This window comes from Semicossyphus pulcher, unplaced genomic scaffold (genome assembly GCF_022749685.1).
Source record: "Semicossyphus pulcher isolate SPU_LCO1_2020_fin unplaced genomic scaffold, fSemPul1.0.p SCAF_7, whole genome shotgun sequence".
Classification (NCBI taxonomy): domain Eukaryota; kingdom Metazoa; phylum Chordata; class Actinopteri; order Labriformes; family Labridae; genus Semicossyphus; species Semicossyphus pulcher.
The window spans coordinates 8,060,727-8,088,246 of record NW_027211748.1 but is presented as its reverse complement, the minus strand read 5'-3'; the positions used below and the strand labels follow the sequence as shown (position 1 = coordinate 8,088,246).

The following is a 27,520-nucleotide window of genomic DNA, read 5'->3' as shown; positions in this document are numbered from 1 at the left end:
GGGTTCTGGTCTCATAAAACAAACTTACATGTCAACAGTGCTCGACGCTGCAAAACTCACCTGCTCTAAGTTTATATGTAAGTCTAATCTGTATACGGCGTGCAAGTAAACCTCAGAATCAGTCATATGGTATCCTCTATTTACAGATTACACGATGCATTGAAATGCAGAATTCGTAGGCGCAGAACTGAATTGTTCTGGTTTCCTTTGCAGTGTGTTTGTAGTCCGAGTAGTATTGACCAATCACGTGTCAACAGGATGTGGATGCTTGCCTGTGTGGAGAGCAAAAGGGTCAGAATGCAATCTGCCATTATACTATTGCAGCTCCTATTAGTGGTTATCTGACGACGTTTAAGCTTTTTATTTATCTCTATAAAAAGACGTCAGCATAGAAGTGCAGCTAACAAACCCTTCTTAGATGTCGTATCTCAACTCCAACCCTATTCTTGCTTCTCAAGTTCCTAGTCGGAATGTAAACATTGCAGTGCATGGAAAAGGAAGTCTTCGCCGGAAGTCCTTTATCGCTAACTGCTGGCTACATTGGAAGCCCGGAAAAGTCGCACGTCACTCCCAAAGGCGACTTTTGTCGTCAGATGTTTACTGATGGGTTTTGAGATCGCTAAAATGGGGACAAACATTTGGCTTTTGTCTTCCTGTGGAAATGGAAATCCCTGATCCTACCTCTGTGGTCTGTTAGGGCCGCAAAAACAGAAGTAACAGTGTGACTACTTCACTAAAACCAGGCCTCTGTCTTGGTCCCACACACATTCATCAAGTGTTAGTTTTTGCCATGTATTCATGCATGCAGGAACACCATTAACAGCTATAAAGCTCCATATTGCACATATTGACTACATTAAATGGTCGTTATTAAGAAGAATTTGAGACTGCATTACAGGATAACACAGCACTTGGATGAAAAGACAGAGTCATTCATGTCATTCAATATTTAATACTTGATCAGTCCCTTAATGGGCAGTTTGAGGCAGACATGTTTGCTTTGACAAATACATTCATTCACACACAGAAAAGTGGCATAAATATATATATAATAGGAATAGTTGAGATATGTCAATTATATTCAACACCATGAGGGCACATTATCAAGGCAAAGTTAAGACATGACAGAAAACAAGTGCAAGATTCAACACTATTAAATATCCGATACGATGCAAACACCTTTATTAATCCCACAAGGGACACTTTGTTTGGAGCGGCTTGCTGTAAAAACCAAAAAATCAATGAAACGAGAGCTAAATGTGGAATGAAATAAATTTAACAAATCTGCAGAGCATCTAATCGAATAAAAGAGGGGATAAACGATTTTGAATCCCTTTTTTTTTAGCAGGTAGAAAATTGTTGATGACAGGAGAGAATTCCCCCGTAAGAACATGTCCAGAAGAAGCCGTTCTCGGTGCTCTATGGAGGATTTTTCTGTTGCTAAATGAATTAAGATGTCTTCGTTTCACTCCAGTGATCTCAGAACAGATTTTAACAATACTGTTCAGGCGGTTTCCGTCTTTAAAGTTATTCTATTAATCCATTAAAGTGAGCTCGCGGCAGGCTGCTGCTTTCCTGAACAATAGAGCGTCAGTATTTAACCTTGTCTAGTAACTGTACCCTGTGAAAGTCCACAGGCCTGTAGCTTTCCATCCAACTCACACTGTTACCACACTGTGACAGGTGAAGATAATCCATCACTGCAATTTTACACTGACTGTTTGCAGAGAGGCTTAGATATTCAAATGCGGCACAAGGTTGCTGGACTGAGTTCTCAGTAAAGAAGCACAAAGAGATATTTTTCTTTTTTAAGGAGCTGTTTCTTTGATTCAAAGTCAGCCTCAATTATCGCTCAGTTGAAAAGGTTTCTTTCTTTTAAATTGTTGTTTCTCTGCTCATGTTTCTCTCTGCTTTTGTTTCCTTTAGGCAACATCAGGAACACAGAGCGGCTGAGCTATGACAAGCAGCAGAGCTACAAGATCATGGTGACGGCCTTTGACTGCGGTCAGAAGAGAGCAAAGGAGGATGTGGCGGTGCATATTGATGTCAAGCCTGTGTGCAAACCCGGGTGGCAAGGTCAGAGATAAAGAAACAGCCACAGAAACACTCACACAATGCCTTCTTTTAGCGTGCAGTAAATGTAAGAAGTGTACCTATTAATATGCTGCCCTAAAGTGCCCTGACATGTTGTCTAAACGTACTTAAATGCAAAGCAACACCATCAAAATTGGAGCAGGTGGTTCTGTGCAATTTTTGAGCACTTCTGTTCCCTCGAGGGAATTCTATCTCGTTTTAGAACGAACGTCTCTCGAGGAAATCAGAAGACCTGACAAAAACCTCCAGAGGGAAAGCAGACCGTTTTTTCTCCCCCCTTCCTTTAACATGCTAGCAGCTTGGTGTTCGAGCGAGCCTGTCTCCCCTGCTGCTTCACCTGTCAGCGCTGACAGCATCTAAAGAGTCAAGCTCACACAGGACTGAAAGAGGAAGACTGAGAGAGACAAAAGGGGAGAGGGGAGAGGAAGGAAGACAAAGATAAAAAGGGAGACTGAAAAGGCAACTCAAGGGAGGAAACAGACAAACAAAGTTACAGTAAAGGAAAGAGGTTATTCCTACTGTCTGAAAATCACAGAGCATGTATGACCTTACCAGGATATGTCTTACTGTCTTACTGTATCCTGTGTAGTTAGCAAAACCCTAACTGTACTGCTGTCGTGTCAGTTGTAAACTACCTATACCAGTATCTGGCCCAACTACGAAAAGTCGTTTTGTAACTAGGCTTTTTGTGGTTCGTCATTTTCTTGAAAACTCTTCTGCACTCAGTGGAATCTATAATTTTGCACTCAATCGAACACTTTCTCCAATTTTCCATCATGATAACAGATTCTTCTAGTCACACCAGAGTACTGTATCATTATGCTAGCTAGCGGAAAACCATCCAGTGCTTGCTAACCTTTTGATTTTCCTGCTCTTCTCTCTGCTGTTCCTGATCTTTTCCCCCAACATGATAAATACTCTAAATATATATAAATCCACTATATTTAGTAAGCATGAACTTTTTCTGCGATGGTGTTTTTAAATTACGTACTCTTCATGACTTAAATTTAGCTAATTACCCAGGAGAGCAGTACCCTAAAAGCTAGCTTACAGATTAGCATACGATGCTTGCTAACCTTTAAGATTTTTCTGCCTGCTGTTCCTGATGTTTTTGCCCCCAACATGTTATCATGTTATAGCATTTTAAATCTACTAATCCACTATATTTAGTAGACAAAGTCAATTTTGCTAATTACCCTGGAGTGCAGTACGTATAGGCTAGCTAGCTTTGTTTATGCAGGAAAGGCATACATATGCGTAACCAAATATAGCGCTGTGCTAGCTGTTTTATTGGAAATATAACCATTACCGCTCTTTGTTCATGTGATAAAAGGAGTTAATGAGGCTTGAATTTAGAAAAGAGCATTTCATAATAAATTTGCTTTAAAAAATGTAAAGATAATTATACTGTTTTGCTTTAAAGGTGCTCAGTTTTTATACATGTAAAATACTTCACATATAACTTCAAACACTTAGTCGTGCCAATGTGTGAACAGTTTGTAATGTAAATGGTCTATGTAAGGACACCACTGCCTCTCTTCACCTCCTCTTCAGCACTCATGGTGCTAACATTAGCTTACAAATGGAGTCCAATAACTTCAACGAATGAACAGCACCCACCACGACGCAGAGTCCAACACAAAGCACAAACATGTTTGTTCGAGTTTGACCAAGTGATGGGGTAAAGTAGCCTAACAACACTGAAGGCAGGTATGGTTGTGAGTCAGTATCTTATTTTTTAAAAGCCAACTATACTACAACTACAACTTACTTTCCTGTTACACCAAGAAAGGATGAGAGAAAGTAGGGTCAACAATGACAGTGAAGATGTACACTCTCACTCCCAGGATCACGTTCACATGATTATTCTATAGATGAAGAGGGTACATGGCTCAGAGTGGATCAGAGTGTTTATTTGAACAGTAAAGGGCCCATTATTTACCTTGAGTATGTTATACACATACAGAATGGTTTCATTTATGTTTTTTGGCTACTCTAAAGCTACACGCTAACTCACGTGCTGTATTTCCAGCTCATTGTCTAGTGGCATCGTATAGTTTTGTGCTATGATAAAAGAAGATAATTTAGTAGGAAAAATTAGAACCTTATGTTACAGACAAGATGTTTTACAGCCAAGGGAGCACACAGTGAGATGACGTGAATGCCAGTTGTTTGGGATTTCGGGACACTGGCTGAGGGAAATGTCAGTGCACATCACAGAGGGGAGGAGGGGCAGCTCAGGGAAGAGTCAGCTTTGAGAAGGTCTGAAATGGCATTAGAAGTTTATGTAAATGTCATCTTTGTATAGTATAGTAGACCTCTGAGGGACCAGAGTGGGCCTCAGAAAGAAAGAATTTAAGAAAAGATATAGTTTGTATTGAACCAGACTGATTTATAGAACAATAAAACTACTGACAACAAAATAGCAGCTCGATTTTCTTCCTGCTCGGAGGGAATGAGCATCATTTTTGAGATGCCTGTGATATCACGCTTTATTGACTTGCTGCATTTGAGCCACAAAAAAACACACAATTGCTTTCATATCTTGCTAACACTCATCAATGTTGCATAATTCTTTGAGATTTGGCTCATAAAAGAGGCTGTACTGCATAATCCTGCTGTAAAACCATTAACCCATACTAGCTTAGAGCCATGAATAAAACATAAAGCAGTGATGCACTCAAACAGCAAGTCTTTTGTACACGTAACCTTATTTAACTTGTGTGTATGAAGGTCAGCAGTGTTTCTGCTACCCGTTTTTTTGAAGAACGCCCCCCGGCATAAATAAAGGCTAAATACGACCTGCTCCGACTCACCTCCCGCTCCTCCTCGCCTACCTCATCACACTTTGTTTCCCTCTCTCTGAATGTCTGTCTCAGGAGACTTGATAGCATATTCTGCCAGCTTGGCAAGAGATACTAGGTGTCCACCTACTCACACACACACACACACACATACACAGGAGCGATCACACACACTCACCGGTGTACACAGTCATGCTTGTGAATCCACTGTGATTTAGAGATTCTGGTACATTGAGGATAAATATAACACCTGGGTAATGAAAATATAACACCTGGCAACAGGATTGACAGCTACAAGGAGGGCAGCAGCCCTTCATATCCGACCTGTCATGTTACTTAGAGAAAATTCCAAGCTTGAGTGTTTCCGTATTTCCTGCCACACAGCTAGTTCTGAAACCACCAACTGTACATTAACTTATAATTTCTGTGCGTTGAGAGGAAAACAATATTAAAAACAACATGTGGGTCATAAGGTGAGCAAAGCTTAAAGAACAGATATACTAAAATGCATGTGTAGATCACGTTAAGTGCAAGCACCAAGAGTGCCTCTTTATAAACATTTAAAATAACTCATTTGATAGATTTTTAGCCTGTTCTGCCTCATCAGATTTCCTTGTCCAGACACAAAACTCTTCCAGGCTACTGTATAACAGAAGTACAACCTTTCTAAAATGTAACCTCATCCATCCATTCTCTATACCGCTTATCCTGTTCAGGGTTCAGGGTTCAGGGTTCAGGGTTCCTGTTATTGGAAAAGAGGCGGGACACACCCTGTACTGATCACCAGTCAATCACAGGGCTGACACACAGAGACAGACAACCTTTCATGCTCACATTCACACCACGAGCAATTTAGAGTCACCACTGAATCTGAATGTCTTCGGACTACGGGAGGAACCCAGAGTACCCGGAGGGAACCCACACGTGCACGGGGAGAACATGTAAATTCCACACAGAAAAGCCCACTAACCACTGCACCACTGTGTCGCCAATGTAACCTCAATGAAATACATAAAAGATGAATGAGGCCGACTCCACTAACAAAGAGGCAGATTTAAATTCGAGTATTCTTATAGAAAGTGAAAAGTTATTGTTGAAGTGGTATTAGTTTTAGAGAACATCAATATCAAAAACGGTCTGAAGACAAAAACAGTCCGACAGTGGTTTAAGAAAAGACGAGACAAGCAGAAGTATCTCATGATAAACAGAAATCTTCCATTTTCTTGTCAAATCACAGAGGAACTACAACAAACATGGTACTGGTGCTTCGTATTCTCACTGTGTGTGTATGATTCAGTGATTCAGAGTGCTACCCGGAGAAAAGGTCAATTTAAGTGAACTCTTCAAGAGGGCTAAAAGGAATACGAGACCTCTCCCAGCTAGCTCACTTTTTAGGGGTGAGACTGATATGGACCTCACTTATCATAGAACATACAGTAACAATGTTGTAATGTTAGAACATTAACTACTTACTCTAACTACTAAACTTTTTTAATCCCTTAAAGGTTGGAACAAGCGGGTGGACTATGAGCCAGGGACTGGAAGCAGGCAGCTGTTTCCCAAGATGCGCTTGGAGACGTGTGGAGGTCCCCTGTCTGGTGTGAAGGCGATGGTGGAGCTGCAGACCAATCACATCGGGAAGGGCTGCGACCGGGAGACATACTCTGAGAAGTCTCTGCAAAAACTCTGCGGTAAGTAGAGAGAAAGAAGAAGAGAGGCACAATAGTTGAAGTGGAACAAAGTGATGGAGTGAAATGCCTTGATGAGGTAGTGCCGTGCTGTTGTAGAGTAGAGGAATATGAGAGAGCAAAGGGTAGTAATAATAATGAGCGACAAGGAAAAATGTAATTCAAAGCAGAAATTACCTCTTGACATCTTTGCCTCTGCAGTCTATTAATACGCCCGTTTCTATGCAATTTTAATCCTGGAGACTATTTTGAAATATTTTCTTCTTTAATTAAGTTTCCAAACGCTCCTCCGACCTGTGACACGTGTTCATTAGTGCCTTCTATTTATACTCCTGCTACATGGCTATGCGCTGTAATATACAGTACACTATAAGCTTTTTATTCTGAGGCACATTGAGTCCAGACTGTTGAATGTGATGTTCTTTATATGTATTCTCTCTGTCATCTTTACAGGTAAAGAAAGATCATGACAAGCACTTATAAAGAAAAGAACATGTAACATGAGGTCAAGCCAAAAAATTGAGAAACATAACGTTTTAATATTATCATTATCGTTAAAAATTAACACCCTTTAACAACAGACATAATACCAAGAGCCTGCTTTAAAAAGCATCTTGTAAGTCGTCTTTAAAAAGATTCGTGTGGTCGAGAGTTTCAGAGAAAAGAGACACATGAGGCAATGACTTTATGATTTAAAGGATCTGTCTGCTGTGTGTTTAATGAGCAGATAATGACTAGAACTGACTGATAGAGGATTTTTGAGGTTGATGCTGTGACCAACTTTAGACGGACAGTGAGTGTTTAATATGGCTTCAAATTTTGTGAATTTTTGAGATGGGATGATAGAAGTTCTTTGTGTTTAAAACCAAGTTTGAATGGCTCTGACTATACAAAGGAACATAAAAGTACAGAAATACTTTTGCATAGGACAGGTGCGTAGGAGAGGAAAACATCTATCACAAATGCATGTAAACTGGTGCTCTGCCTTCATTAGGGAAACAGTTCCTAAGTAAGGAGTAGCTGCAAGCTTGCAGCCAATCAACATGTCTAATACATTGATGTTGTACTCAATAAGTAAACTAATAAACTAATTATAGTAGAGTTGGTTATTTATTAATTAGTTTATTAGTTTACTTATTGAGATCATTGTTGATGTTGATTGAACAATTCTTTGCTTTAGAGGGAGCAAGTAAATAAGAGTGATGTGTTCAATGTCATGGTTTTAGTCAATACTTCGGCTGCACAATTATAATTATCAAACTTTTTTTGTGTTTTTTAACATTTGCTGTCAATCGTACACCTGATCAATATTTAACTTACTCTGAAAAAAGACAAAAATATGTATTTTGTCACATCCACAATCTGGGGATTTACTGTGTCTTGTAAATAAACACAAGAGAGGTGTTCTATCTACTGTATCTACAGTAAAGTGCCTTAATTAACCTTTTGTTTTTAAGATTTGTTTTTATCGGCAGGACACTTATTTTACAATTCCATTGCAACAGAGCAGGTGTATGCACATTTCTTTTAAACAGATAATAATAAATAAAATGCAGTAATGATATATTATGATGATAAACCAAATGTTGTATCAAATTACTAATGATTTTTATCATTTAGAACAACAATATATCACAATCATAATAAAAGCAACAATATCAGCAACAAAAAAAATATGAAAGTATAAGATCCATGCAAAGTAATGGTTGTAACAAAACACCTAAGAAACATGTAAAAAATACATACCAATATAAATGATAAATGCACATATCTAGTGCACATGCACCTTATTTCTAATGGAGTACATTGTACAAATATAATACAAGTTTCTCCAAAGTAGATTTATTTTGCGACCGTGGTTATGTGAGACATGCATCAACAAATAGCCAGCTATATTTGATTACAATATATGACCTCTGGTAGAAATCACAGAGAAATAAAGAGTCTCTGTTGATGTTGCTTCTCTGTTCAGCCGTCCTGACAATGTCGTACCTTCTGATTGGCACATCCAGGTGCAGCATCAGGCAGCACCGACCTCCTTCCTGCCCCTGGCCCTTCAACAAACTGGACAGCGTCTCTGCTGACTGACAGCGGCCGAGAGAGCGACCTCATCTACCGATTTGACGGGCATCAGGCTGCTAATGTCCCAGATCACGTGGTGCCACAGAACCTGACGGATCAGTTCACCATAGCCACGTGGATGAAACACGGGCCAAGTCCAGGACTCAGAGCGGAGAAGGAAACTTTACTGTGTAACTCTGACAAGACAGGTGAGGAGAAAATTACAGCACTAAACTACTTGTTTGTTATGGCAACATTTTTACACTGTGATTTCTTTTGTCTACTATAAACAAACTATAAACATAACACGATCAAAACCATCCTTTTAAAATAAGATAATAAAGCTAAGACTGAAGCCCACTATAATAAATGCCCTTTGAAACTTTCACATTATTTCCCTCTGCATGTCTGAATGGAGCTTCCTGAACTGTGTAATTAAGCGAGCCATCTGCACGTTGCACGCTCCCACAATGCTCTCACAGATGGCTTATTAGCTGAGGAAATGAGTAGCCTGATCTTGTGGTGCAAAACTGCAGAGTCGTCTGTGTTGGACCATCAGAATCTTATCAACCCTTTTTTTCACTTGCAACTTCTTGCTTAAAGATGTGAATGATAGCAGACGGCTCAGTGTGAGGGCCAGATCAGCACACACTGTGCCATGTATTGTTTCCCATCATTGCTCTGGGCGAGCCTGGAGACAGCAAAGCTGGCAGATAAGGACAAAATTACCATAAAAAAACACCATATAACCCAATTATTGCTTATCCCATGTTTAAAATGTATTCTCACAATAATAAAAGGTATTTTAGTATTTGACCTTAAAATTCTTTGTTCTTACTATTGAAAAGCTCACGCTGTGAACAGATTTTGGTGTTTTATGTTAACATTCTTTAACGAGAAGGCAAATTCGATGGACACAATTATATATATGGCCAATGTCTTTATTAAAATGCTCTTTCTTTGAAGATTGTCATGAATACTTAAATAACCTTAAGTTTTCAAATCATGACTTTGTCCTGTTTAATTTGTATTAAACAAATATAGAATGAGAAACTCTCCCTCTCCATTTCAAAGTAGTTTTAAAACCAAAAAACAGCAGGGATAGTGCCGTCCTGAATTGTGCAATACAATTATCCAAAGTCCTAATTTGTTTTTACAGTTGTTCTACAGTTTGAAAACACACACATTCACATACATTGTTTCATCTCAGTTTGACACCAAATTGCAGTGAATGAATACATTAATCCTGCACTTAACCTCGTATCGCATCGTATCACATCGGTTCGTAATACATTGCATCGTATCGCATCGCATCGCATCGCATCGCATCGCATCGCATCGCATCGCATCGTATCACATCACGTCGTAATACAACGTATCGCGTCTTAATACAACGTATCGCATCGCATCACATCGCATCGCATTGTATCTCATCGTATCGCATCATATTGCATCGTATCGCATCGCATCGCATCATATCGTATCATATCGTATCGCATCATATCACATAGCGTCGTAATACATTGCATTGTATCGCATCGCATCGTATCGTATCGTATCATATCACATAGCATTGTATCGCAGGGAATCGCATCAAAATACTAACGTTATCGCATCGCTATCGTATCGATATCATATCAATATCGCATCGTATGGATCGAATTATGTGAAACTGACACCAAATTGCAGTGAATGAATACATTAATCCTGCACTTTACCTCATATCATATGGTATTGCTTCGTATTGGATCGTATCACATGGTATCGCACAGTATCGCATCTATATCATATCAATGTCGCATTGTATTGATATCAATATCGTATCGTGAGTTACCCTGCGATTCCTGACCTTAAAAGAGAACCTGTCTTGTTGTTGAAATAGTTTGAAAGGCACGCAGTAGCCCAACACTTGGGTTCTTGTGTTATTAGAAAGAGAATGTGGTTCATACCCAACACCATGTCCCACATCAGGCTTATTTAGTGTTTATAAAAGTGGAGCAAGTGGCACACATCAGTCGATAATGTAAAAACAGAAATACTTCCAGTCTGCACTCTGTGACCAAGCCCAGTGGACCCTGGTATGGTTAGAAAAAAATCCAATAGCTTCCATACAAAACCTGAAGCAGCAGATGCCTCAGTTTTTTGTCCTCATAGTAGCAGGTATTGTCTGGTTGACTGATTCACTGTGCGATGTAGAGTTATTCATTTTTTTAATTAATTAATTTGTTAATTAAGTTTAATTGTGTGCTTGTGTTTGTGTCTTTGTCGTCCTGTTGCAGAAATGAATCGGCACCATTATTCTCTTTACGTTCACAACTGCCGCCTGGTGTTCCTGCTCAGGAGAGACTTCACTCAGGTCGACACTTTCAGACCCGCAGAGTTCCACTGGAAACTGGAACAGGTGAGGAGTGTGTGCGTGTGTGCATGTGTGTGTGCGCCCTAGCATAGATTCAGGGTGATTTTGTACAGCAGGTGAAGGGCTATCATTATTTGTGTAGTGAGGGGAGAGGCTCTTCATTCTAATTACCGGAGGCCCTCCATCACTTTCTTTCTGCTCGCTGCAGGAGATAAGAGGGTAGAAGACCCTGATATGCTACACACACACTCACACAAACACACAGCACAGCACCAAAGTGGAGAGTCTGCTTAGTTATGGGTAATGGCTCACCTGGCAGCAGATCTCTATTATCTGTCACGCTTCTGGAGAGTTGTTGGACTAATTTGCAGAAAAGCTTTCTGTTTCTGTCCTGCAGAAAGCCTCTGAAAGGAAACATTTACTCAGATACAAATGTATTTTTCTCACAGGATGTGACAGTGTTTTTCCTGTTGAAATTATCCTGATCATTCAGGCTTGCAGCGATATTCTGTGTTAGCGGTGTAAGTGTTAGCGCGTACACAGACTATACTACTTACTCACCGCCAAAACTGTCCTTTTGCTTTTTTAAAGACTTGTGTTTTGCTTTTATTAGGTAGCAGAGGGAAGATTAAGAGGAAATGGGAAGGAAATAGGGCTCCAAAGGTCAAACCCACAGTCCATGCATCGAGTACTTTGCCTCTGTAGGCGCCTGCTCTACCAACTGAGCTAAACCAGCGCCCCCTTTTGCTTTTTTAAAACCGAAACTACAATTATAAAGCGAAAGTGTCTGCTCCATACAGCAGTAACTGGAGGGAGATTACATAATTAAGGGGAATAGAATTGAACCTGAGCCATGTAAACTGCTGAGTAACAAGATGATGGTGGAGGATCTAAAGTTTATAATCAAAGTCATGCTGCATTTTCAGTGATTGAAGGCACAAGATAGACAGACAACACCTTCTGTACAGAGGGGGAAAACAAAGTCTCACAGATGGGAAATAAAGAAAATTATGAGCCAGTGTTTTCTCTTTGTTTGAGGAAGCTATAAAACACTCGGTTGTACATTCTGTTCACGAAGGACAGCAAAAAGTTAACTTTGTTCTGCTCATGTTCACGGTGTTCTGCGCAGACCTCACCTCCACTAACGTGATGCTCTACAGCAGGCTGGGTGAATCCGTTTGAATTCAGATACAGACGATGTGCAGATTATGCTCAATCTTGTTCAATGTCAGGCGTGATAGGTCAGAATCAGGTTTATTGCCAAGTAGGTTTACACATACAAGGAAGTTATCCTGGTGTTTCGGTGCAAAAATAATGAACACAGAGGGAGAATAAAAAAGGAGGAAGCTGCAATCAGCAGTCCTCATACTGTCAAGGAGTTTAAATTGAATAAGATAAACAATAAGCAATAAACAATAAAGTATAGTAAACAATAAAGAACGAAAAAATAAAAACAATATAATACAAAATATGTACAATAGGTGTAATGGGAGAGCTGTGCAAAAAGCTAAAAATTGTCAAACAAATTCCTAACCCTGGCAACCCTGCTGACATGTAATGACACTGTAAATACCCCCTGAACTACAACATGCAAGGCATCGAGGTATTCTATCTCAATGTTAATATACTAAAGTTGCGTCCCTTAAAGACATCATGAAGCAGGGTCAGCCCAGTGTGTCTGTGGAGCTGGAGGGATTATAGGTCTTGCTGAAGGACGCCTCAGTAAGACAGACCCTTGAATAAGACTGAAGGGTATCGCATCACTCCGGCTCAGTCGGCCGTCACCGAGCGGAGAAAATCCTTCTGTAAAAAAAGAAAAGAAAATCCTTGGAGTCAAAGTGATTGTCATGATAAGCCAATAAACTCCCTTTGCATGGGAAGCTCCCTTTTCCACAGACTCTCCTCGGCTCACTTATCATTGATGCTGGATGTGAATGTAATCTAATGTTTACCCCTGGGACACATGTTTATCCACCTCACTCTGAAATTATTAGAAAAATACATCATAATTACAGCCAGCTCTCAGACATCTGTGCTCACTAAGCAGATTATCACAGATTTGTATGTTTCCGTGTGAGTGTGCGACCGCGCTTCCTTTTGTTTCATTCGCAGGTTTTTTTTCTTGAGTGAGAAATTAAACAAAAGGCTTAACTTTCTTCTGTGCATGCAAACATGGCAGTGCCTCTGCCGGTGCTGCTCTGTGTACCTTCCAAACAGGTGCTTGTGTGTTCTGGGTCAGAGGGAGATTGAAAAGTTTTCCTCGGTCTGGTGTTCTTATCTCTGGAGGCTCGCAGGGACAGATGTGACGGAGGGATGGGGCGGCCAAGGAGCAGACTGCTGAGTTTTCTTAGCAAACACCCTGTAGTCTTCTCATTCTCTTTCTGTGTCTTATTATCTTTCTCTCATTCCCTCCCACACACACAAATCGACATGCTGTAGAGGAGCGGGGATCCTATTTGCTCCTTTAGTTAGATCTTAAGAAGGAGCATGGTGAAAGCACGTAGTGCAGTCAAAGAGAATACGTGATGAGTTACTCACCAGAACAAATCACTTGTGCAGAGACTCTCATAAAAAATGAATGGGAACTGGTCTGAGATACGGGAGGTTAACGATTGACAGGACATCATACTTAACATGAATGGACGACTTGAAGGGAAAACATACTTGTTATATCTGTGATGTGTTGCCTTTGCTTAACCTGCTTACTATGCCTCTTATGATTGTAATTTCTTGAATTTTTAAAGGTAATACTTTGTCAATTATCAGGTCATGCAAACATGGAGGTAAAAAGAGCAGTCGAACTGGTTAGAGGAAAATTCCTGTGAAAATGTGTCTTGTGGCTGGATTGCATTATTGATTAGCGCTTTCTGCCGAAGAAGAAACTTGTGTCTCTAACTTGTTTCACAATTGATTGGGTCTTTGTGGTGGATGCAAGGCGGCGGGTCTAGAAAGAAACCACTGCTCTCTGAACGAACTGACACCAGAAGCTCATGTGTGCCTGGTCGCAGCGTGCGCTGCGTCAGAGTGAAGCCAACTCATTGTCTTTGAAATCAATCGCAGACGTGTTTATCCGCAAAAATCTATTTGGATATTTTAGGCCTGAACCATTTAGTCAGCAAACGCGTCACAACTCATGAGCAGTGTGTAGAAAATTTTAGCCACAGAGATCCTGAATACGGCAGGAGAGGAGAGTTCATTCAGGCTCCTCTAGTGATTAATGTACACACGACCCCATTTGACGACCAAATATTACACCTGTCCTTTTCCTGCCGTGACAAGTCAAATTCTGCTAAATAATTACCCTTGTTCAGTCACTCACTACTCCCCAGTATATTAGAGGCGCTCATTAGCTATCTCTATAGTGAGCCTCATTGATTAATGTAGTGTTTTATGACTGTCATTTCAGCTCAGTCCACCTCAGAGACTGTGACAATATAGGGAGACAACACGGTCCGGCGAGTATGAAAAGTATTTTTGTTTACAAAAGTATAAGGAAACACGACATAACTTGGTATGAGAGATATCTGGGAGGCCTTTAAGGCAGAGCGCACCGGGCCCAGGTCCAACCTCCAACCAGGACACACCTCCCCTGCAACACAACACAAACCAGCACCAGACAGAGACACAGGATGGCCAGGTGGAGGGGTCGTCTCAGGGACGTTGCATTTTGTTAAACTGTGGGAATGCAGTGGTGTTTGGGGTGGCGGTTTAGCTCAGTGGTTAAATCAGGGGCCCATGTACAGAGGCTTCAGTCCTGCAGGTGGAGTCAGGCACAGCTGGGAGAGCTTGTCCTGAAGCAGAGCCAGGATGATGGTGTTGAAGGCAGACCTGAAGTCCACAAACAGGATCCTGGCATGGGTTCCTACTGAGTCCAGATGCTGGAGGATGAAGAGGAAGGCCATGTTGACTGCGTCTCTACGGACCTGTTGGCTCTGTAGGCGAACTGCAGGGGTCCAGGAGGGGGTCTGTGATGTCCTTCAGGTGTGAAAAGACTTCATTACCACAGAGGTCAGGGCGACGGGTCTGTAGTCATTAAGTCCTGTGGTCCTTGGCATGATCCTTAAACCATGAATGTGTCCCCTTTAAACACTTCTGTTGCCAATTTGGCACTTACAGAATGTGCAAGTATTTTGTTGTTTTCTTAATTTGCATATGTTTAATTAAAACACAGTGTTTTGAGCTCTCAGGGCCACCATACAAAAAACCGACCTGAATAAAAAACACTTGACTAGCATCACTAAATCACAAATCCTACAGAATAATGGGAAGTGACACGCTGTACCTTCTCTCCACACATTTTCTGACCTGTTTTACATTCTATTTCATCTTATTTGAATAACATATTAATACTTCTTTTATATCTCTATATCTAAGTATCTGCAGCAGTGCCTTGTGTTGAATAATGAGGACATGCTCACAGAGCAGTACAGACTGTTGATAAAGGAGTGTGGTGGATTGAGGCCAGAAGGAGGAGAGGTGACTGTGGGGTGTCACAGCTGCTTCTTACTGTCCTTGTTCCTCGAGCACTTAGAAAGGACACTCAATGGCTTCCGCGGCAACTCCATTTAGCTCTATTGATTTTGTAATTCTCACTGCGAGAGAGGCGGGGCGGAGGGGGATGAAAGGAAGCTGGCAGAGAGAGAGAGAGAGAGAGAGAGAGAGAGAGGGGCTCCATTTTGCACGTCGATCGAACACACTGAAGGAATGTCACATGTGACAGAAAGCTGTACTCAGGCATCTATAAGAATTGACTTATCTGTGATTGTGTAACACACACACAGACACACACAAACACGATGCCTCTTTACCTTCCTCTTTTTCAGCTCTGATAATAGAGGATGGATCACTACTTTCTATGTGCACATTATTCCTCTGAGTCTACAGGGAAGTATCAGTTCAATCCAGCTGTTCAAAGAGTATTCACTCACATTGAAAAGGCCCTATACAAATCATGATTCACTCCTTTAATGTCTTATAAAATAAAGTATGGGAGGAAAGTGTCAAACATACAAACAAAGTCAAATAAAGCAGAAGGAAAAGAAACAATTAGGATTAATAGAGAACAAGAACAAATATGATTTGCCTGTTTTATGACGACAGTTAAAACACTGAAAGGTTCTAAGTTTAACCAGCTTAGCGAGATAAGGGCCTGTGTCCACTAACGCTGTTTTTTTGCATTGGCAGCGCCCACGACCTCAGTTTCAGAGCGCTTCTCACAGGCGCTTTCTGTTGCTAGGTCACAAAAGTTGTCTGGTGGCACTTTTGGTTGTTTTAATGACCATTAAGTCTGTTCAAAATGTCTCTGTATGCTTAATATTTACTTTTATTCAAGGAAATTTCACAAAGAAAACATAAAAACAATGAAAATGAATCGTGTCCTGGCATCAGCAGCAGCCTGTTGTTATCTAGAGTCCCGCCTCGATTGATTTTGATTGGTTGGTGAGGGAGAAGTGACATTAACGAGTGTGGTGGTGTTCCGAAAGTTGATCTATTTTCATCAGAGAGCGCAAAGACAAAAGTTAGCTGACGCTAACTAACTAACGCTGAACTGCTTTGGTTTTGTATAGAAAGTAGGAGCTGCCAGTGCAACAATGCCGTTTAGTGGACACAGGCCCTAAAGCTAGTAATGTAGCATTGATCTACATCCTTTGAAATAAGGTGCTATTATCTCACAGGAGGTAGAAAGTGTAATGGGAAATAATCAATGTTAACAGAAGGGTTAGGGGGGAAACCAATACACAGTATTTTCCTCAGCTAAGGCCCAAGATTTTAAAAGATAAGACAAGTCACATCAATCTGAGATAACTGTACGATTGACTGTTGTAAATCACAGATAAACTTTCCAATTTCACCAATCACTGCTCCACACAGCTGCAGACGCCCTGCGATTCATCATTAATGTCTGGTGTTCGATTATAGGGACTGAATGTAGGAGTAGAACAAAATCTGCTTTATTACATGTCAATACAGCATCTACAGCTATCTGCCTTATCTGCCTGCTTGCTGTACCACGACTTGTTCTCTGCCCTGTGTTGATCCGAAGCCTCTCTTTGTTTCTGAGGAGATTAATTGGATGGTGGAGAGTGTGTTGCTTCTCTGCCTGTTTGTTGAAGATACCAGGAGAGATTGAAGTGCCTATTCAGAGACTGATTCAGGTCCATCCTGAACACTAGAGACTGACTGATTTGAATGATATAAGCATGCTTTCAGTGCCTATAGTGTTAAAAAACACAGGTAGCCGTATAGCAGTGAACAAGAGTATGATTTGCTTACCACACAGGTAAAAAAAAGTGTGAAATGATCTGCCGATCTCCTTGAAGTGACGTGCGTTTTGCTGTACTTCTTTCAGTCAGCATCAGCCTCTGCCCTCGCTGTTTACTCTCTTTTATGTACAATATTGTTTGCTATGAATCACTCTAATTTTCCAAGTCGTCCTATGACAAGGACACAGCATTCGGCATACTTTGGTGTATAAAGAGCACAAATTGGCAATGATGGAAGACTCATTTTCCTCTTTTCTATAACAGATAAACAGAAAAAGACAGAGAGGCAGAAGATATAGAGCTTCGCCTCAAGGTTGACATTTTCAGTGTGTGTTTACTTTATTTCTGGCTTCTATTTTTCAAATGAACTTGCTTTCATGCTCAGCTGTAATTTGCCCCCTTTAAGGCCTGGCCCACACTAAAAGATATTTAAAATCTCAACAGATGTTAAAAATGTGATTGTGATTGAACTGTTTTGTTCATGTAGTGTGTGGGGAGCGACACACTAACAGATTCATTCACCAACAACCAGAGTCCTGACCATAGACTGTATGAAAAATGGCCGACATGACAGCTCCTTTAAAGTGAAGCCAAAACATTTGGAGCGCCCCCTGCTGACTGGCTGCAGTATAGGTCATAAAGCCCGCCTCTTCCATGTTAACAGACGGGACATGAGTCAAACTATAAAATCAAAATACACACCAAACAAATATTTCTCAAACATGGTTTCTGTCATTATAGTTAGTTCTTATCATGCTGATTTATGTCCAAGTGTTCATTTTTCTGACAAGTTTATCTTTAATTATTTATTTGATGCTGTCAAAATGATGATTGACAGCTCTGTTGACAAATACGGCTCCTGCAGCCGATCAGTTCTGGATTAGCAGAACAGAGGAGGATCGATGAGAGGAGCTGTAACTAAAACAATCACTACAGTCATTGAAGTTTACATATCTGTGAACGTCTGCTTCAGACCAACACAAGAAGCTGTTCTGCTGTTAAATACGTCAACATGCGGGATCTTTGCTATTTCTTTTCAGTAAGTTAAGTGTGTGTTTTGGTTAGCAGAAGTGGCTATGCCGATCTACCATGCAGCTCTGGCTCCAAATGACGTCACCATCACAAAATGGCAGCGCCCATCAGAGGGGCTATTTTTGCTTCAGTTTTGTACAATGAGAGCAGATGGAGACACGTTGTCCATCTATATATGCAGTCATTGGTCATGACTCTCAAAACTGGAAATCTCGCTAAATATCTCGCGGTCAAACGTGACTTTAGGGAGACAAACATGGCGGACGACGGGCAGGAAGAATTAGCAATGATAGTTCTGGACTTTTTACTGAAAATTCACAAAGAAAAAATTATTGATGAAGTAGTGGAGATGACGTGAACATGGGCTGTACATGTTCACATCATGCTTTAGGTTTACTTTTGCCACTATGGCGGAGGTTGTTGTGCTCCCCTCTTCAGTCAGCTGGCTTCCCAATTGGCCCAGAGTGTGTGCTCGGCTGCTTACTTTTGTCTGAAGAAACTGAATCGGCCTGATTATCTTGTAGTGTGTACCCCGCCTTAGGCACTTCCTTTGATACTCCTACTGTCTGTAAAGCTGCTGCATCTCATTGTGTATGTATTTACAGAGTGCATTTGTGTATGTGTGTAGGAAGCATGTACCTAATGCCAGTATCTTCTGCTTATAGACCACTCTGCAGTCACACCCAGTGCACTATAGGCACTCCATAAGCACCCAGTCAGCACACTGATGTACTGACGGACGGTTTCTTCCTGTTTCTCCCTCCATCACGCCACCTCTCTATCCCTCTGTCTCATCACTGATCTAGTCTTCCCCTTTTCCAACTGCTGCTTCTAATTTAGAAGAAAAAAGTCTTTTCATGCTGACCTCAAAGGTACAACTGAAATAATCCATTGATATTTTATCGCTGCATTTAAAAGTAAGAGCCGGTGAGATTACAGACGAGACGGAGCGACGGACAGACAGAGATTTCAAACGTCCTGCGGTTAAACATGATTTCAAAGCAGACCTTTGGCTTTCCTCTTATTTAATCTCTTCCCTCACATCTTACTTTGTTTAGCTCTTTCTGTTGTGTCGCTGACATGAATCAGATCTTGCAGATAGCCAACCTTTGTCAACATTCTCGGTTAAAACTTCTCAAAGTAGACCTTGACGCATTCTTTAGATAATGATACTTTTCCTTTTCGACTACTTCAAACTCCATCATGTTTTATGATTGCCTCAGGGTATTATTTATTACTATTATGAGTGTTACAAAGTCTACATCACAGTGTACTGCATCTTACTGCTCTACACAACTATTACTCAGAACTGCTTCTGAATGACAGATTTTATACCCAACATGTCAAACTCGCTATAAAATCTTATTTTCTTTCTCTCTTTCTTTTACAGTTTTGATTTTATTCCCTCTCCTTGTCACTACCTACCACAACAGTGACACCTAATAGGCTGGCATCAATAATGCAGAACCATAACAGTGGCAGAAAGAGGAGAGCAGAGGAGAGGAATGAGAATAGGAACAAAGGACGTGAGAAAGGTGGCGGTTAGGACAGAGCGAGGAGGTGGAGGTGAGGAAATCAGAAGAAGGGATAACAGATGAAAGTAGTTCAGACAAAGCGGCATCAAATAAGTAAAGGTTAGAAGGGGAGAAAATGTACCCTTTAATTATCTTGTGATTTCTAAATTCACAGAAGTTAATGCATCAATCATTATCAATCATGATTACACAATGATTCTGATTGGCTAATCAGACTGTGGTTAAACGGACCACAGTACGGGATACAGCGGTGTTTAAAGACTTTAAACATTAAGTAAACATTAAACGGAACACAGTGCAGGATACAGCGCTGTTTAAAGACGGTGAACATGTAATAAACATTAACATTAAGAGGGTGAATGGAAAGGAAAATGTCAACAGACTCTGACAGTTGCGAGACAGAAAACCTAAATCAGGTGCTGAGCTGATTCCTGTGGGCCGTCCTACTTTTCTTACTTTACAATGAGTGGAAATATTTACATTGAAAGTGAGTAAAACCAGCTAGGTTAGCTCATTTTAATGTGAGTAATAACAGCCAGGTTAGCTCATTTTAATGTGAGTAAAACCAGCTAGGTTAGCTCATTTTAATGTGAGTAAAACCAGCTAGGTTAGCTCATTTTAATGTGAGTAATAACAGCTAGGTTAGCTCATTTTAATGTGAGTAATAACCGCTAGGTTAGCTCATTTTAATGTGAGTAATAACAGCTAGGTTAGCTCATTTTAAGAAGGCTACAGAGTAACAGAGTTAACCGTTGCTATGGACACAGCTCTCAATGTGAGTGTAACAGACTACTTTTTAACGGAAATATAATCATTTTTAAATGAATAAAATAATTTCCTAATCAGTATTTGTTGTCAAATAATTCATTTCACAACTAGGAAGCCGTGTAATAAGCGGGATAATGTATAGTGAGCAGGTGGTTATCGTGGAGGAACCCCTCCCAGAGTGAGACAAAACCCTGTGAATCTGCTCACTATACATATTATCCCTTATGTATACCATCACTGAATCCTTCACATCCTGAAATCAGTGCTGCAAAAACAGCCAGCAGCTCTTCGTACCATAAAAAAGAACACATAAATTCTGTTTCTCACAATATAAAGAAGTCTCCATCCATCTTAAACCTCTCCAATGCATCAAAATAATCTTGACCCTATTAAAGGACGCCTCAGCAGCCAGCAGAGTGTCCTCATTATTCTGTTTATGTCAGCAGATTTAAATGCCTCGTGGCTATTTGTGAATAAGGGTTTGTTTTCCCCCTACCAAGATGCACAGTCTGGTTTATTACCTGAATTTTATAACCTATACTTGCTCAAAGCAGGATTCTGGACTGTACTCTCCTCATTAGCAGCAGCTGTGTCTAATTGTTTAGCCAGAGATCCTTTAGGTGACAACCTGAATTCAGCCTCCAGACTCCACAGTGTTTTCTGGGTCCAATTGGCTCTTATCTTCCTTCTTTGGTGCTGATGTAATAGGATCTCGTAAATACGCCGTGGCAGATTTCCACAAGATAGACAGGCTTATCTCTGGTGTTTACTCTCAGCAATAAAACACTGCTATTGCATGGTAATATACTGAACAAAGGATATGTGTATCAGTAAGGTAGGGTTAGTTTCCAGCATCTGAAGCTGAATCTTTATTAGGATGGCAGATGGTTCCAGTAAAAGAGGAATGATCAAGGTCTTTCTATAACAGCTGTACAGTCCTTAACCCTGACCAGCTTACCTGAAGGAGATTCTATATTCTTTTATCAGTAGGAAAAGATAACCATGCAGACTTTTGTCCAACTGTTGAAATCTAGATCATTATAAAATTGCCAAAATGTGGAACTGTAAGAGGAGTCGGATGTTGGCTGTTTAGAGACACAAAATCACCTCACAGAAGCATGTGGAAAAAGATAAAGGTATCAATGTCGTGGGGAGAATTTAGGGAAAGTGATGGAGTGCAAGTACTTTGCAGAACAGGTTGTTCCCCATGAAGGAAGTACAGAGCGCTTGTCTTTACTTGTTATTGTTTTATCAAAGATGAAGATGGAAAAAGTTGTGTATAGTTGCCTTCATACTTTTGGAATTTAATGATGTGTGAAACAGCTTTCCTGGCTTTCTCCTAATAGACCTATTCTGGACAGACATTGACCTGTCATAGCAGAGAAAGAACAAGTTACAATTGAGTTAATGATGGCTCAGTTTCATTATAATTAACAGCATGCAGCACAATACCACATCACTGGTAACTGGAGCTAGCTTACCTCAGTTGAGATGCAGTTGTTTTTAATGTTAGCAATTACAACTCCTTTTCCTGTAACGAAATGCAATATTGTTTTTAAGGTGAAAAAGGTTCATTAAAAAATCTTCACACTTACCCTGTTTTTTATTACTGCTTAATAGACTTATGTTGAGGTAAATAGTGAGCATTGTGCATTCAACAGAAAATGTTTTCCACTGAAAACGTTATGACATGTCAGAGTAAGAAAATAGGAGGAAATTATAGTGAATATATACTTATATAGCACCTTCCTAGTCAGTCAACCACTCATGGTTTTACACTACATGTCACATTCACCCTGTCACGCTCACATTCTTACACTAATTTTGTAGTTTTCCACGATCTGAGTCAGTGGACGCATGTAGATGCTAAACAGAAGAGGCCCAAGAATGGAGCCTTGGGGAACTCCACATGTAATTCTTGTCTGCTCAGATCTGAAGTTATCTATAGACACAAAGTAGTCCCTGTCCTTTAAATATGAACCAAACCAGTTTATGTAGAAAGGGGGAGGAGGTTGGGGGCCACCCTTCTGATTAAAAGGGGACCCACTCTACCTCTGAGCCACGGCTGTCTCTTAATAATAAACTTCATGATTGCTGAACTCTGTGTATCTTTTTCAGTCTCTGGGCCCTCGGGTTGTTGTCAGTCAGGCGAACTGTGCTTTTCCTGTCAAAATTTCAGCTGTAAAAAGGCCAGAAATGTGCTACAGAGTCCTTAGATGAGGTCAGTTTAGAGCGACTGTGTGGGAGTTTTGTTGGTATGTGTGAGTTTCAGTCGGAAAGGTGGGTTTCTTGCCCCGGAGAGGCTGTCTGTTATTCACCTGCCGGAATATTTCAATTCAGTAATCCTTTTGGCATTTTTCTGTAAGGCAGCTGTTCATTCTGTCAAGAGCATTTTGTAGATATCGAGCTCAACTTTTACTCTGTTAGGCTGCACAGCTTCACTGTACTGTTGCTTTCTGAGCGGTAAAAGGAAGTCGGATAAAAAAATAGTTTTTCAACGAGGAAATGTTACTTTCCACACTGCTCCCCAAGCAGGCTATGTTTACCCTTTTGCCTTCCAAAATCTGTTTTCCTTGGATGAATATTACTGTCTGACTCAACCATTCAACTTTATTCATCAGAGATTTATTCATCAGAAAAGGAAGAAATAGTAACTTTGGAAGTGCAGGAGCAAAAGCTATAACTGTCCTCTCCATGTGAGTACAACATGTGCCCTTCCATGCACAGTACAAAGTGAAAATACAATTTTTTGGAAAACAGAAATTTTATATTTTAATATGAATGGAACGCATGAAAGGAACAAAAAATGTATTTTAAAATGTATATATATTTGCAGGGACATGGCCTTCTATCTGCCACCACAGCTGTTTCTCTCTCTGTTGTGTGACTCCTCTGGTGATTCTGTTATTCCTTAACAGCCCTGCAACCTGCTTTGGGACCAGCTCATTACAGTCTTCCACCAGTCATTGTCTTGTTACACTGTTACACAGGGTAATACTTTTAAATTCCCACTGACTGATGTGCCTTCAGACATCCCACATGCACACAAACATGCCTCTAAAAACAGACAGAGTACTGCTGATGGTAGCTGCTAATTATGTGTTTATATACCGTGTGCGCTGGCATGTGTGTGCATCTGTTAAAGTAGGGGAATGATTTGTCAGCAACCTAAACAAATTGACTGCTGGATTGGATTCAAGCCTTTAACTACAGTTAGTCACGTACAGTGTCTGCACATAAATGACTGCATGACAAGACACTCATAATATTTAATCTCTTACAAGATGACAAACAATGTTTTAATATTTACAAGTTATTGCGTACAACGACATAAAAATATAAACATCGACATCAACATTGACTGATCCCCTCCTGCTTTAACATTCAGGCATTAAAGTCTCATTAGGAGTGTATTGAGAGCTCCTGCTGGTAAGGATTTGTATGCATGCATTTCTACACAAGCATATAGAAATAGAGGACTTTATTTTTTCATGTCCTCTATTTCTGCTTTTCAGTCAAAAGACACAAACAGGGAGGGAAAATGAGAGACAACAAGATAAGAGATCAAGGGAGAAACAATCAGGCTCCCTGTGTGAGAGAAATAATGTGACTCAGTTTGTTGCTGTCATATTTTCATACTGCACAAACTTGATGAAAATGTCTCCTGGAAGTGAAGCTTTATAGTCTTTTTTTCATTTCCCAGGGGTATTTTAGCCTTTCTAGCTGTGTGACTGTCTTGTCTGCCCATCAGGCAGTCCACCACTTTGGTCCGAAATGAATTTTTCAACACGTATTTTATGGATTGCAATGAAATGTGGTTCAGACATTTATGATCCCCAGAGGATGGTTTCTTCTGACTTTGACAACCCCGTTTTTCTGTGAAGACTAAAACATCTCAACAGCTATGGTGTTCCCTAAAATTTAGTTCACGCATTCATGGCCACTTGTGTGAACCAAGGTTTTCCACTCTGATTTCATGTACAGTAGCGCTGTTGCAGCCAATTTAGACTTGTGTATGTTTGTGTGCGTGAATGTGGGCGTGTGTTTATGGTAGGCACTATGGTTGCTATGGGTTACCTGCACAGCTGTGGGCACACGTGGTGATTAGTCACATGAAGGCTAGATAGGGGAGACACAGCGTTGGAAATGACTTCAAGTTCCCTCAAGTGGCATGTTTTGTAGTTAGATTGCCGCTACAAGTGAACACTTGTCTGAGGTCAGACAGTTGAAACTTACTAGAATCAAACACAGATTGCATATGTTCAAAAGAAATGACAACAGTGCTTGCACAGAAATATACAATGGTATCATCTGCCTAAAGAAATAGGGAGGCAATAATATTAAGACCAACATCGTTTAAGTAAAGAGTGAAAAGGGGGGGGGGGGGGTCCTAAAACCGATCCTTGTGGCACACCTTTGGTGACATTAAGAAAGCTGAAGAAAAGACCACTGAGTTGACTCATTGTTTTCTATTAAAGGGTTAATTTGAGAACCAGCCAACAGTTTGGTCGGATAGGCCCATGTCTGAGTATCTCTAGCATAAAATGCTATCATCTACAGTTTCAAATACCGGGGGGCACTGGATTAGCTCAGTGGGTAGAGCAGGCGCCCCATATACAGAGGCTACCCATGGAAATGTTTTGTTCTAAGAACATTCTGAGAATGTTACATGCGATGTACTGGTAATGTTTTGAGCTAGAAGTTTTTATTTGGTTCCCAGAATGTTCCTTTTAATAGCAGGAGAAAGTTCTCTGAAAACATTTTCAGAAAGTTCCAGTGAGAATGTTCTTTTGTTAACAAATCACAATTCAGAAATGTTTTATAAATAGTAAACAGTTCAGGCCGTACTAACATCCTGAAAAGATCCTCAGCATGTTGCAGGAAGCATGTTCTACCTTTGTTTTTATGTCACATTGAGCAAATGTTTTATAAAAGGCATTCTGACATCCCAGGCCTCAAAAACATCCTGAAAATATCTTCAGAATGTTGCCGTTAAAACGTTTTGTCTTAGTTTGAGTTTTAACGTTACAAGAACTTTATTTGAAGTGATAAACGTCCTGAAAACGTTCTCTGAACATTAGATTAAAACGTTTTCTTTCAAACGTAAGTAGAACTTGTAGGTAATGTGAGCCAATGTTATGGGAACGTTCCCTGCTAACTGGGTACAGTCCTCAACGCAGCGGCTGCAGGTTCCACTCCCGCCCTAGGACCCTTGCTGAATGTCATCCCCCACTCTTTCCTCCCAATATTTCCTGTTTAGCTTCAGCTGTCCTATAAAGGCCGAATGGCTCAAAATACTGTTTCAAATACTTGTGACAAATCAATAAAAAAAGCAGTACAATAGTTCTTTGTGTCCAAGGTTTCCCCAACATCATTTACTATTTTCATGACAGCAGTTACTGTTTTGTGCTGCTTCCTTCTGGTGAATCCTCTGTAAAGTTGTTCACACACAAATAATCTTTGATCTGGTCATCATCTGCATTTCAAGGACTTTAACCCACATAAAAGGGAGCATGGGACTAGGTCTAAAGTTATTCAACAACTTGGGAACTTCACCCTTTAATAAGGGGTAACATATGCCGTTTTACTAACATCAGGAATAACATTTTTTAAAACATCAAAATCACGTGACAGTAGTTCAGTAATGATGTCTGCATTAGGGCGTCAGAAGCACAGATTTTAACTCTAAAGAGCAGGAAAAACTTCACACCTAGCCAAAAGAGCTGCCGACAAGTCAAACAAGTTAAAAAACATCAGGCTTCTCTCGTAATTCTATTTTTTCACTTTCTATCTTTTTCAGTGACCTCCGCGGGCAGTCAGCCAGCCAGCAGCTAAATGAAAGTGGCAATTTATTTTGCCTGTCGAGACGAGAACACATACAAATCATTGATGTGAGCTGGTGAAACTAAAACACAGTCATTGTTAATAACATTCTTGGAATCAGTGGATATCTCAATCTGTTTACAGGAAACTAAAAAACAGTTATACTTCAACTTTGTTAGAGGAGTTCTTTTTTTTTAAATTCTGTTTATATTATAAAATAACTATTAAAGTTGACCCCAAACTGTCGCAAAATACAATTAATTGGTTTCACAGGAAAAGGTAGTTTTATGAGCTACAGCCACATAATCCTGTCCGGCCTTGACTGGTGAGGTTTAGATCTTTTCGTGGTCATATAAGGACGCACTCTATGTAAATGCATAATAACTAGCCATAATTATTCTAGTACATACTGAGAGATGTGATACTGTGTGGGAGGGGTGTCTGGGATATCCTGTGGGAATTTCTGTCTCTTCACACTCCTAGTGAGACTCCACGTTCTAAATTGAACATCCCTAGAGAGTCATGGCTGCTCCAACAAAGGTCTCAACCCCATTAGTTCATATAAAAGCTTGAATAAAACAACAATTTGTGTGTGTGCGTGCGTGTGTTTGTGTGTGTCTGTGTAGCCACTGAGCCTTAGAGAGAAATCTAACAAAATGAAAATCTATCTGAATGTTGTATCCGTCCCTGCTATTCTCAAAGCAGCAGATTTTCTCCTCTTCAGTGCAAATAAATTGCTTACTGCTCGTTCAACCGAGGCCTGCACACCAGACTTATTACAGAAAAACAGACGCTAAAAGAGCAGGAACAATAAAGTGAGGACTTATAAAACCTTTAAGACATTAAAACTCTCACTTTAAAAGGAAGTACACTTGCACCTTGAAAGGTTTAAAGTGAGCTGTGGCTCAGATCACAGGCACTGTGGCTCAGGTGTGTGTGAGGCTGAGGTGTTGCGGCTTTCAGGACCCCGTGCTGTGTTGTGTGTGTCAATCATCCTCCGGGCGAGTATAATAGACTTAATTCTGCTTAGCCATTTCACAGCGTATAAAATGTAAAATATAATAGCATATAATCCCTGCAGTCTTCCCTGGATGTT

General features: G+C 40.4%; 1 protein-coding gene across 1 annotated transcript in view; it reads left to right on the top strand.

Annotated features, from left to right (window-relative positions):
- The window catches only part of clstn2a (calsyntenin 2a), a 186,612-nt gene that overhangs the window by 137,470 nt on the left and 21,622 nt on the right, over positions 1-27,520 (top strand). Inside the window, exons 6-9 of the mRNA XM_069684151.1 lie at positions 1,927-2,076; positions 6,404-6,589; positions 8,599-8,856; positions 10,927-11,048. Coding sequence (XP_069540252.1) covers positions 1,927-2,076; positions 6,404-6,589; positions 8,599-8,856; positions 10,927-11,048 — 716 coding nt within the window. The remainder of the gene's footprint in view (positions 1-1,926; positions 2,077-6,403; positions 6,590-8,598; positions 8,857-10,926; positions 11,049-27,520) is intronic.